This window comes from Archocentrus centrarchus, chromosome 24, assembly GCF_007364275.1.
Source record: "Archocentrus centrarchus isolate MPI-CPG fArcCen1 chromosome 24, fArcCen1, whole genome shotgun sequence".
Lineage (NCBI taxonomy): Eukaryota > Metazoa > Chordata > Actinopteri > Cichliformes > Cichlidae > Archocentrus > Archocentrus centrarchus.
Window position 1 is genome coordinate 1,689,524 of NC_044369.1, and position 11,705 is coordinate 1,701,228.

General features: G+C 46.3%; 1 protein-coding gene across 1 annotated transcript; it reads left to right on the forward strand.

The window, feature by feature from the left end:
- Positions 1–799: 799 nt before the first annotated feature.
- Positions 800–10,838, forward strand: LOC115774749 (collagen alpha-1(XII) chain-like). Its single transcript, XM_030722147.1, has 9 exons — positions 800–841; positions 1,344–1,459; positions 4,234–4,383; positions 5,198–5,317; positions 5,706–5,870; positions 6,663–6,809; positions 9,098–9,240; positions 10,192–10,321; positions 10,541–10,838. Exons 2-9 carry the CDS (start codon positions 1,381–1,383, stop codon positions 10,549–10,551), a joined length of 945 nt encoding a protein of 314 aa, XP_030578007.1. The 5' UTR covers positions 800–841; positions 1,344–1,380; the 3' UTR covers positions 10,552–10,838.
- Positions 10,839–11,705: the final 867 nt, after the last annotated feature.

The window sequence follows — 11,705 nt, forward strand, 5'->3', positions numbered from 1 at the left end:
GCTGCATTAGTTTCAGCTACTGGTTTAAAGCACCATGAGAATCTGCAGCCATTTTTCCTGCTTCCTGCTGCAGTCTGAGGATCTCCCACCTTTAGTTTCTGTCTTACAGTAATACATTCTCTACCTGCAGTCAGCAGCAGTGAAATCTGAACAGAATATAAATAACATAAATACAGTATGTAAGTCCGTACAGTGGAAACCAGAGAAAACTAGGTTGGGTATTGATAGTCTTTTACACTATACATTAACCAAAGGCCAGGCAGTGCAAGTAGTGAGGTTATTGCACAGAAAGGAAACAACTTTCTGAAAGTTACTATGGATCCATCGTCCATCTTCCCAGTGCCTGTTGAACTAAGTGGTTTGGTGGGGGGGTTGGAAGAAGCTGTTTCACAGTCTGCTTCTGTGAAACAGTAAGAATAAAAACAAGGCACCAACATTTGATTGTTCTTAGATGCATTTTTATTTCTGACTCTCTTTCTCTGATTTTATTATGTGCATTGCAGCTGTGAAACACTGTTTATCCAAGACAGAGTTTCCATGTGGGACAGTAAAGTTTTATTCAATCTGCAGCTCCTTGGGATTATTTCTATGAAAGTTTATGGAACATTAACAGTAAACATGCCGCACGATGGCGGGGCAAGAAGAGCTGGGTGCCCCCCCCCCCCCCCCCCACACACACCTGTTAAGTAGCGGCTTGTGTGGAGACTCCTCCCACTTGGAGGGAGAACCTGAAGGTCGCGGGTCTCTCTGACTTCATCACCGTCCTCTGCAGGTCCACAGAAGGCTCCAACTTTTTAAATTTCACACTTTAATTTGAAACAAGCTTCATCCTCCTCTGCAGGTCAGTGCAGATTCTTTTATTTTAAGGTTTAAATGTGTGCTTTATAAATTCTTTACTGTTCCGTTTATTCGGATTCTTCATTACGCTGAACAGGGGAAAAGTTTTCCTCACTAGAAGAAATTTCTCATCAGGCAGAGACATGAAATGCATGACTTTACTCTGCAGAGTAAATCAGAAAGTGAAGCAAACGGAGCTTTAAGAGAGGAGAGAGGAGGCGTCTGTGCGTCTTTATTTCACCAGGTTTCCATGAAGCCCTTTAATAAAGCGTTTGCAGAGGCTGCTGAATTTCAGCCTTTTGTACTCATGAAGCCTGTCATGTAATCCGGTCGCTGCTCGGTCCTCTCTCCAAAGCTCCGTTTCTGCTTCTTGTAGATTCAAATGGAGATGAAGGCGCATTAATGAGCGCTGAGGTTCACCTTCAGGAAGCATTAAAAGTCTCCTGAAGCCCTGAGGCTGCTGCGGGGCTCCTAAAGTCTAACCGCCTCCTTCGTTCCTCTCGCAGCTTCATTCATGCGCTGCTGAGACCGGAGGGGCTGAAGATGAAGAGCAGGCTCTCTCTGGCGGCGGCTGCTGCCCTCCTGGCACTGCTGCTGTCCTCCTGTCAGGCCCAGGAGCAAGGTAACGCCGCTCCCCGTCCTCCTCTTCTCTTTGAGCCAACACATCTGACTTCTTCCACCTCCTCTCTTCTCCTCTCTCCTCTGCCTGCTGTGTGTAGCTGCATTTTTAGCCTAAAAATTTGTTTCAGTTCAGTTTTAATTAAATAGCACCAAATCACAGCATTTATTTTGTAAAGTAACAGCCAAACAGTAATTACAGAGAAAACCCAACAGTCAAACGACCCCCTATGAGCAGCACTTGGTGACAGTGGGAAGGAAAAACTCCCTTTAACAGGAAGAAACCTCCAGCAGAACCAGGACAGCCAGAGATTAATAATGATTAAATACAAATACACTGGCAGCATCGTGCAAAGCTGCCACAGAATTCACACGTGTGATCTCAGCACCAGTTTATCAGTGGGTGGTTCAAAGTTGTTCATCAGCACCAACAAAATGGCAGGTAACAGCCAGATATGCATCCATGTTGATGGAGGTCCACATGTCTGCTGTGAGGCTGACAGTGGTCAGCAAGTCAGCCTTCTCCTTTCCCTCCACATATCTCCTCCCACCACGGCTTTAACAGCATTCCTGCGATGTATACGTGGGATCTAGTTTTACCATCTATGCTCTGAATCCAGGATCAGTCACCACAGTCAAAGGATGGGAATCCTTCACTAGGAACTTGCTTCCTGCTTCCTAAAATAAACGAGTTGTTATTGTACATTAAGCACTGATAAGGACAGAGAAACGCTGCACCTGTAAAACCAACATGACATTGTTCATACTTCATTTTACCTTCTGTTTATTACCTTCAGTAAGAAAGGCACCTCTTGAATGATATGGCATCATGAGTATTATATTTGAATAAACACTGAACTTATTTTACCTTTTTCAGTGGCACCAAATTAAAATATTCCCACACTTGGGAACGTTTCCTCGATGGCTTCACTGTCAAAAAGTCCAAACTTCACAAAAACAGCAGCTATTAGTAAGTTTGGTACAAAATATGAAACAGCATCTCAGCCTGCCTGTCAGAGCCAGTCAGCTGATTCAGGCTGAATGAGGTAACAAAGTGGTTCATCAGTGATGTCAGCTGAAGCGAGCTCCAGGATCCTATTGAGTTTGAAGTGTGTTTGGAGGCCTCAGTGCTGGAGGTAACATCACTAGACTCAGAGCATGGAGGAGAGTCCAGGAGAGCTGGACAGAAGGTCCTTAACCCATCAGCAGGACCAGGATCTGCTCCTTTGTGCAGGAGGAACAGGATGAGCTCTGCAGAGCTACAACATGACCTCCATCAGCCACTGGTGTGAATGTGTCTGACCAACCAATCAGAAACAGACTTCATGAGGGGGGGCCTGAGTGCCCGATGTCCTCTAGTGGGTGCTGTGCTCACAGTCCGCCACCGTGGAGCCTGATTGCCATTTTCCCTAGAATACCAGAACTGGCAGCTCCACCATTGGAGCCCTGTGCCTTTCACAGATGAGAGCAGGTTCATCCTGAGCACATGTGACAGGGTCTGGAGAAGCCGTGGAGAACGTTCTGCTGCCTGTATCATCGACCGGTTTGGTGGTGCGTCAGTGATGGTCTGAGAGGCATATCCATGGAGGGACACACAGACCTCTACAGGCTAGGCAACGACACCCTGACTGCCATCAGGTATCTTGGACCTGTCAGACCCTACACTGGTGCAGTGGGTCCTGGGTCCTCCTGGTGCACAACAATGAGCCTCTGCAGGTCGATCATTTTCATTTCTATCAAACGATGTGGATCCTTTCATTCCTAACACATCACCCAGTCCATATCTGTGCAGATACCCAGCAGGATTTTTTTTTTCACCATTGAGGTCTGAAGTGTTTTCTAAGTATTCCTTTAATTTTCTCAGAGTGTGTATCTTTGTTAGCTCCCACAGATTACTGCTGAGCTCGTGTCTTTATGCAACAGTACACATTCCCCATTGTTATGGAGTCTCAAGAGCTGTTTGCAATCAGACCTGTTCCTAGGAAAAAGTCTGACGTTATGCTTCCCATCACACTCAGATGACGTGCTGATCCTTGGCAGAAATTCCTGTTGTAATGGGGAGCAGACACGGTGACCCACTGCCCACCAATCAGAGAACAAGAGGAGTTTTCCACTCCAAGATCCTCACTCACTGATCTGTAGCTCTCACACAGCAGGCTGTAATTCAGGGGTCTGACAGGCCCGTACGTTTGGCACAGCTGCTTTAAGGTGTCTTTAATACACTGCAGAAACAGTATTTTTTACTGTCCATTAAATCTGATTCTTTTTAAATATTCCTCTTTAAACAAAGCTGGAAAAACCTTACAGTAAAGTGAGAAAACGTCACGTGTTTCTTTTCAGCTTTTGGCAATGTGAAATGTTAACCTTTGACCTTAATTCCCTCCACCAAGAGAGAGGAGAGAAGTGGAGGGCATGTAAACATGTTAAATGCACAGGAACACACTCTCAGGAATCTTCATTTATCAGTGAAGAAGTTACGGAGAGACTCACAGGAACATTTTTAGAAGAGGTGGTGCTCTGCCAGCTCACAGCTGAGGTTGGACTTTGTGCTTCACAGCTTTCACTGAGACATGAAATCAGGGTGAATTATTTGTGGTACATAATGTAAATCTGCTAAACATCATGTGATTGTGATGTACTCCTGCTCCTCACTCCTCTCTCCTCCTGAGGTTCTTCCTCCCACACCAACAGTTCCAGTTAGACTGAGCAGACACTTGTGGTGGGGGATCTGTTGTGTAGCAGGCGTTGCACTAACCTCCCCCCCTCCCATCTCCTCAGACCCTGGGTGTAATACCACAGCGAAGGCCGACATCGTGCTGCTGGTTGACGGCTCCTGGAGCATCGGGCGCCTGAACTTCAAAACCATCAGAAAGTTCATCGCTCGCGTGGTCAGCGTGTTTGACATCGGCCCCGACAAAGTCCAGATCGGTAAAGCTTTCACTGCTGTTACTGTCTTCCTTCAGGCAGCTGCTGCTTTAGTCGCTCCCATCTCTCAGTCGTACACTGGACCTTGTTGTAGCCCCTCAGTTCATCCTCTGAGCAAAGCTCTTTTAGCTCTTCCTCACTTCCTAACTTTACAAGAAAATACATTTACTGAGCTTAAATATCAATCTGGCTTGACTATTGTAATTCATTTTTATCAGGCTGTCCTAAAAGCTCCCTGAAAAGCCTTCAGCTGATCCAAAATGCTGCAGCTAGAGTACTGACAGGGACTAGAAAGAGAGAGCAGATTTCTCCCATATTGGCTTCTCTTCATTGGCTCCCTGTTAAATCTAGAATAGAATTTAAAATCCTTCTCCTCACATACAAGGTCTTGAATAATCAGGCCCCATCTTATCTCAAAGACCTCATAGTACCACATCACCCCAACAGAGCACTTCGCTCTCAGACTGCTGGCTTACTTGTGGTTCCTAGGATATTAAGAGTAGAATGGGAGGCAGAGCCTTCAGCTTTCAGGCCCCTCTTCTGTGGAACCAGCTCCCAGCTTGGATTCAGGAGACAGACACCCTCTCTATTTTAAGATTAGGCTTAAAACTTTCCTTTTTGATCAAGCTTATAGTTAGGGCTGGATCAGGTGACCCTGAACCCTCCCTTACAGTATGTCTGTATACAAGTTTTCCGTTACTTACTGCATTTTTGATTATTTTAATTGTCATCACTTTGTATATTTTGTGAAGAAGCTGATGATCAGAGTTGGTGTATCTTTGGTTTTTTTCTACAATGCTGAGTGTATTTTCTGCAGGTCTGACTCAGTATGGTAGTGACACAAGGACCGAATGGCACCTGAATGCCCACCCCACCAAAGCTTCCCTGCTGCATGCCATCGCCAAACTGCCATATAAAGGAGGCACAACCATGACAGGTGATTTTTGGCTCAAATTGACCTAGATAGTAACGTATATGTATCCACACTAATTAATTTCATTTACTTAATTGGAGCTCAAACTTCTTTGATGGTCTGTGACTGTAATCAACTGCACATGGAGGCCATTTTTGCCCAGTCTCTTGCTTATTGTTGAACGCTGACCTTAACTGAGCCAAGTGAGGCCTGCAGTTCTTTAGATGTTCTGGGTGTACTCTTGGAGTATTTTGGTAGGCCGGCTGCTCCTGGGAAGGTTCCCCACTGTTCCATGTTTTCTCCATCGTGCTAAATGCTGCAAAAATATGTCAGAATGATTGTTCTGAACATTGTTTGTACCTTTACTGGCTGAATTCTTTGCAAAAACCTGTTTATTGCTGTCTGATTGCAGGTTTGGCTCTAAAATACATCCTCCAGAACAACTTCCAACGAGACGTGGGGATGCGTCGAGACTCCAGTAAGATTGTCGTCCTGATCACTGATGGAACCTCCCAGGACGAAGTCGTCTCAATCTCACAGGAGCTCAGAGACAGAGGCATCGAGCTCTATGCCATCGGTGAGTGAGCTTGGTTGTTTAAATAGAAAAACCAAAATAAATGTCAGGAAAGCAGCGATGAGCTGCAGGTTGTGATTAGAAAATAATAGATTATCAGATATGAAACAACATTTAAATCAAGGCTCATTTGGAAGTAAGCACCCCAAAGGTTCCCACAAACCATACACCACACATTTACACCACCACCATTAGCCTGAAGTGTTCATGCAGGTTAAACGGGTCTATATGTTTATGCTGTTTAAGCAGATTCTGAGCTCAGCATTTAAATGTCGCAGTAGAAACAAAGCTCAGGATTTTCTAGTCGTTCACTGCCCAGTTTTAGGTTAGCGTCACCTCCGTGCAGTCAAGCTTTTGAAAAGCATGTTAATTCATGACGAGTTCTTACTTCACAGAGCAGACATTAATATATAATCCTTTTCTTTCTTTCTTTCTTTCTTCTTCTTTCTTTCTTTCTTTCTTTTCTTCTTTCTTTCTTTTCTTCTTTCTTTCTTTCTCTCTTTCTTTCTTTCTCTCTTTTTTTCCCTCAGCCTGTCCACTGGAATAAATGTATGTGTACACAAATAAATAAATAAAATAAAAAACAAACAAACAAACAAAACAAAACAAAAACACAAACATTAACAAGAAAAGCTTATAGAGACTCTACAGAGCTTATCTTGGAAGAATAAATATGTTTGGGACAACAGTGCCTGTATATATATATATATATATATATATATATATATTAGTTTTTGTTTTGGGGTCTGTATTTCCAGGTGCAGTTCTCAACTTGATCGTACATTTGTCTCTCAGGTATAGCTCACATTGATGAGATCCAGCTGAAGTCCATTGCCTCTGATCCGGACGAGACTCACGTGTACTCCGTCAGTGACTTCGAGTTCCTACTGAACATCGTCGATGACCTCACAGTCAATCTGCGCAACAGCACGAGGAGCTCAGGTTGGGAAGGAGTCACCCGAGCGTTAGCAGATCAGCATCACAGTTAGCTTTAACCCCTTAACTGGCAGCAAAAAAATCACCTGAAACAACTACATAACACCCTCTGGTTATTATTGGCTCTGAACAACCCATTTCATAGCCAATTAACCGGCCGCGTCTGGTCCGCGGGCCGAATGAAGTGCATTTATATGGCAGGCTAGACCAGGCCCGGATTAAGGTGGGTCTGGGCCCCGGGGCAAGGAGATTGCAAGGGCCCCCCCCTCCCCCCCTCCCGCTCCGAGCCCATACCACCCCCCCACCCCCACCCCCCCCCGACACACACTCCGCTACAAAAGTCTCTTTCTGCTCTTCCTTCGTGCAAAATCATCTACCAACTCATCAAAGTTCAGCTGTTGCACAAACTGTGATTCATTGCAAGAAGTGAGAGGGAGTTCAGACGATTTTGGGTCATTTTCATCCTGAGCTCATTTTTTTCTGGAGAATGACCGTTCCCCTTCACAGTTCGTAATTGGCAGAGTCAAGAACAGTCGAAGTTGCCATATCCTGTAGCCCAGGGGCCCTTTGATTGCTGTCCCCCTAGGCGCTCTAGTCGCCGTACCGCATAGCCCAGGGGCCCTTTGATTGCCGTTTCCTGTGGCACAGGGGCCCTATGGTTGCCATATCCCGTGGCTCAGGAACCCTTTGATAGCCGTCCCCCGTGGCCCAGGGGCCCTCTGATTGCCGTCCCCCGTGGCCCAGGGGCCCTCTGGTTGCCATATCCTGTGGTTCAGGGGCCCTTTGCCATCCCCCGTGGCCCAGGGGCCCTCTGATTGCCGTCCTCCGTGGCCTAGGGGCCCTCTGGTTGCTGTACGACATGGCCCAGGGGCCCTCTGGTTCCTATGTCCTGTGGCCGAGGGCCCTCTGACTGCTGTCACTCCCCCCAGCCCATTTCAGTTAACCCTTATAGACTAAAGAAGTACAACTAAAGAAGATCCTAGAATAGAGGGCTCTATCGCAATCAGCATCGACATCGGTATCTGGATTGTTGTTGGGCCCCCCCCTGGGCCCCCTGGATCCATGGGCCCCGGGGCGCCAGCCCCACTCGCCCGGTCGGTAATACGGCCCTGGGCTAGACCCGCCCATTTTGATTGACAGTCATGTTAAGAAATTGGTTTCCCAGAGCCAGTAATACTCAGAGGGCGTCAGGTAGCTTTGTCAGATGATTTGGTGCAGCCAGTTATGTGATTGGCCGAATGACGTGTCAATAAAAATGGGAGGGTCTAGCCTGCCATATAAAAGGGACTACAAACGGCCCGATGACGGGCCCTGGCTAGTTAAGGGGCTACACTGGTCCTCATGACCACTGCTGCATTGTTGTTTTTTAATCAGAAGTTGCCATATTTAGACGAGACAGTGGAGTGCTACGTTATCAGCTACTGCAAGCAAGCGGCAGCCATAAACTTTATGGGTACAATGTACTATTACCTGCTAATTGGTGCTAAGTAACAGGCTAAAAGTCTGGAGTCACCCCTCATTTCTTTACATTTTGCTTCCAGACTTTGTTGTAATTTTTTAAACCGATCTTCAGCAGCAGTTCTTCAGCTGTCTGAAGCTCTTTTAGAGGTTTTCTTTGGACATTGGCTGCTTTTTCACTCATTTTCAGTCAAGTCCATAGAATGAACTTTGTTTAAGCCACTGACATCCATCCATCCATCCATCCATCCATCCATCCATCCATCCATCCATCCATCCATCCATCCATCCCTCCATCCATCCATCCATCCATTGTTCAAGTATGAAAAAAGCATGACTCTGTAACTCTGTAAGACAGACAAACATAAATGTTTTGATTTCTCCTGCAGGCTTTCAGCAGGTTTTCAGGACCTCGAGGGAGTAAAAGATGAGATAAAGCTTTAGTCCAAATTTAGGACTTCTTGGTACAGCTGTGTTTACCCTGTCTGAATGATGAAACGATGGGAAGAGAGAATACTTTAAGTGTTTTTCACAAATCAATTCTGCTCTGAAAAACAGAAGATTATCCAAACTCTGATGTTGCAACACAACGTAACATCTGATGGAAACTTTCTCAGTGGACGTACTTTTTGTCTGTAAATCAGTTTAGGAGGAAACGATTTACAGCCCAGCTGCAGAAAACCAGTTTTTAAATGAAGCAGCTGAAAAATACATCAGGCCAGGATCCTGGCTGTCAGAGGAGCGAGCTCAGAGGGCAGATTGGTGGCAGCAGGGTTCAAAGAGCAGAACGCTCGACACGCTGGGTCACGTTCTCGGTGCTGTTTGTTCCTTTTCAGATCACACACCTGAGGCGCCCACCAACCTGGTGACCTCAGAGGTGACACAGAGCTCCTTCCGCGCCACCTGGACGCCACCCGGCTGCCCTGTGGACAAATTCCGCATCACTTACACGATGGCGGCCGGAGGACCCACCGAGGAGGTGAGAAGAAGCTCTCCCTTAGTAAACAGTAAACACCGACTGGTCCACACATGTGCTAATGGTATTTTAGCTGGAGTATGCTAACGCTGCAGCAGCACAAACATTAAACTCACCGCAATAATGTGTGTGAGCATCCTGCGAGGGTGCTGAGCAGGATTTTGTGATGAATTTCTGCAGTTTGTGCAACTTTTATCATAAATCACAGACATCAATAATCATAATGATGAATTATTTACATGCAAATAATTAAGTGGACCCGAAAGACTCGATGCACATGCTCTCTGCACACGCAGATGGTGGTAGTCCTAACACAACTGTTTCATTCTGATTCAGGAACACACAATTTGTGTGTGTAAGAAATCTGTAAGTTTTACTCACTGCAGACTCAGTTAATAATAATAACATGTGTATCCACTTACAATAACTGCAGAGTTCTTCAGAAAGGTGCGGCTCTTTAACTGTTGCTGCTGTGGATGCCAACCTGTGTTCAATAGAGACCTCTGGTGGACATTCTGTAGTACTGCTTGTACTGTCCCAGCAGAAAGAGCTTTTATTCTCACTCTGATGGCTCAGCTCAAACTAACCAAACCACCACCGCTGTGGTTCTTTAAATCTAAAGTGTCTTCTTCCCATTGGGGATTGCCATATCTGCCCCCACTGACTAAAGTGTTATGGAATTATTTTGATCCACATAACTGAGTTAGTAAAGATTTTTTTTAAGAACCCATTTCTTTCTGAAAGAGTGAAAAACATGAAGAATATTTAATCTGGTTCACCATAGAAATCCTGTCACAGTGAGAATCTTGAGTGTTTGTATCTTTATTCAGTAAAGATGGTGGGAGGTCACCCCCGTGGAGTCCAGCTGTAGGTTTGAAGTATTCTTTGGTTTTGATCAGTTCACCTGTCATTCACTCGTTTACAGGCCACAGAATGATAACTTTATCCTTTCAGCTGCTGGTCGATGGATCGGTGAGCACCGCAGTGCTGGAGAACCTGAACCCTCAGACCGAGTACGTCACCACTGTTTCCTCCATTGTGGGGGAGAAGAGCAGCGAGCCTCTCCGGGGCACTGAGACCACCCGTGAGTGTTTCCTCGTCTGTACCTCCCTCTGTTTTTTTCTCTGCTGGATATTCAACAGTTTTTAATGTTGGTAATACAGAACATTTAACAGAGAACACAAGTGGAACAAAAATAATGGACCATTTTATTCAGAGAATACGTTTGGTGTTCAGGTGAAACTGAGACACTGAAGCAGTAGAAACCATACCTGAATCTTCATCTTTGAACTCTTCCTCTCAGGAGACGTGTAGGTGCTGTTTGAGCTGGTGACGGCGTCCTTGCCTCAGAAGAAAGTTTCCCTCCTCTGCTTCAGTCGTCCACCCTCCAAAAACCAGCGTGTTTCAGGGCTCGTGGGATCAGCATGAACCGCTCCACCACCGTCTCCTCACAGCAGTCAGCTCCTGGTTTCCGTCTATCTGTCTCTCCCTGCCCTCCCCATCTCTCCGCTTGCTGTGAGAGCGTCTCTTGCACACTGTCCGAATAAGAATAAGATTGAGAGCAACATGGTTCTGGCAAACTGGGCCTTCACCATCATTGATCGAATCTTTTCCACTATGAGATCGGGGAAAGGGGAGCCTGCGTGTCCGAGTGGAACAGACCCGGTTGGATACGTCATCGATTCTTGGAGCTCGTGGAGACCTGTGTGCTTCTCGGCCCTCGAGGTTGAAGACGTGGAAGACGCTTACATATTTGGCCATTTGGTAGCAGTATATTTTCTGTTTGGGCTCGGAGGATACCTGATTTATCGTGAAATCAAGAAAATCTGGGCGGCAGTTTGACATCTGCAGAGGCTGCCGACCCAGGTGGACGGCCTGTCCAGAGCCGTACAGACTCAGACTCAAAGCCTGTTGGACCTGAGCCGTAGGGTTGGGGAGTAGAACGTGCTCGCAGGCGAGAGGGGTTCGACCTGGAGATAAGGTTCGGTTCTGCACGGCGAGGACGGTAACCAATGAATTTGGAATATTGGATTACTGAATGGTTCCCAGTGAGACTGAAGGCTGTTGAAAAAACAAGCAGCCTGTTCCAAAACAACATCTGCATTATCAGGAATTCGGCTCCCCTGCCGGCCTTGGGCTGGTAATCATATCTCTCCAGGGCTATGTGTGACGGTCGCTCTCCCCCTCAGCCCTCTCTGTGATTTGTGTAGCTGGATCTGGTGTACCACGGCCGCTGATGAACTTCCATCACTATCAGCGAACTGTTTTGGCTAGGAGCTGGCATCTGGGCTCCACAATGCCCCCACCCTCTCGTCTCCGTCTGCATCCCCTCCTGACCTGACCTTTCCCACCATACTGCTATCCTGGCTTTAAATGTGCAAATATGCTTTTGCTGAGGTGTTTTTTGGAACCTCGTATGGTGTTTATAATGAATACAGTACGAGATGATTTTTTTGAACCTACCTATC

Coding starts and splice junctions, on each gene's coding strand:
- LOC115774749 (XM_030722147.1), top strand. CDS start 1,381: ATGAAGAGCAGGCTCTCTCTGGCGGCGGCTGCTGCCCTCCTGGCACTG. Junction 5,318..5,705: donor AGGAGGCACAACCATGACAG/GTGATTTTTGGC, acceptor GTCTGATTGCAG/GTTTGGCTCTAAAATACATC. Junction 5,871..6,662: donor CATCGAGCTCTATGCCATCG/GTGAGTGAGCTT, acceptor TTTGTCTCTCAG/GTATAGCTCACATTGATGAG.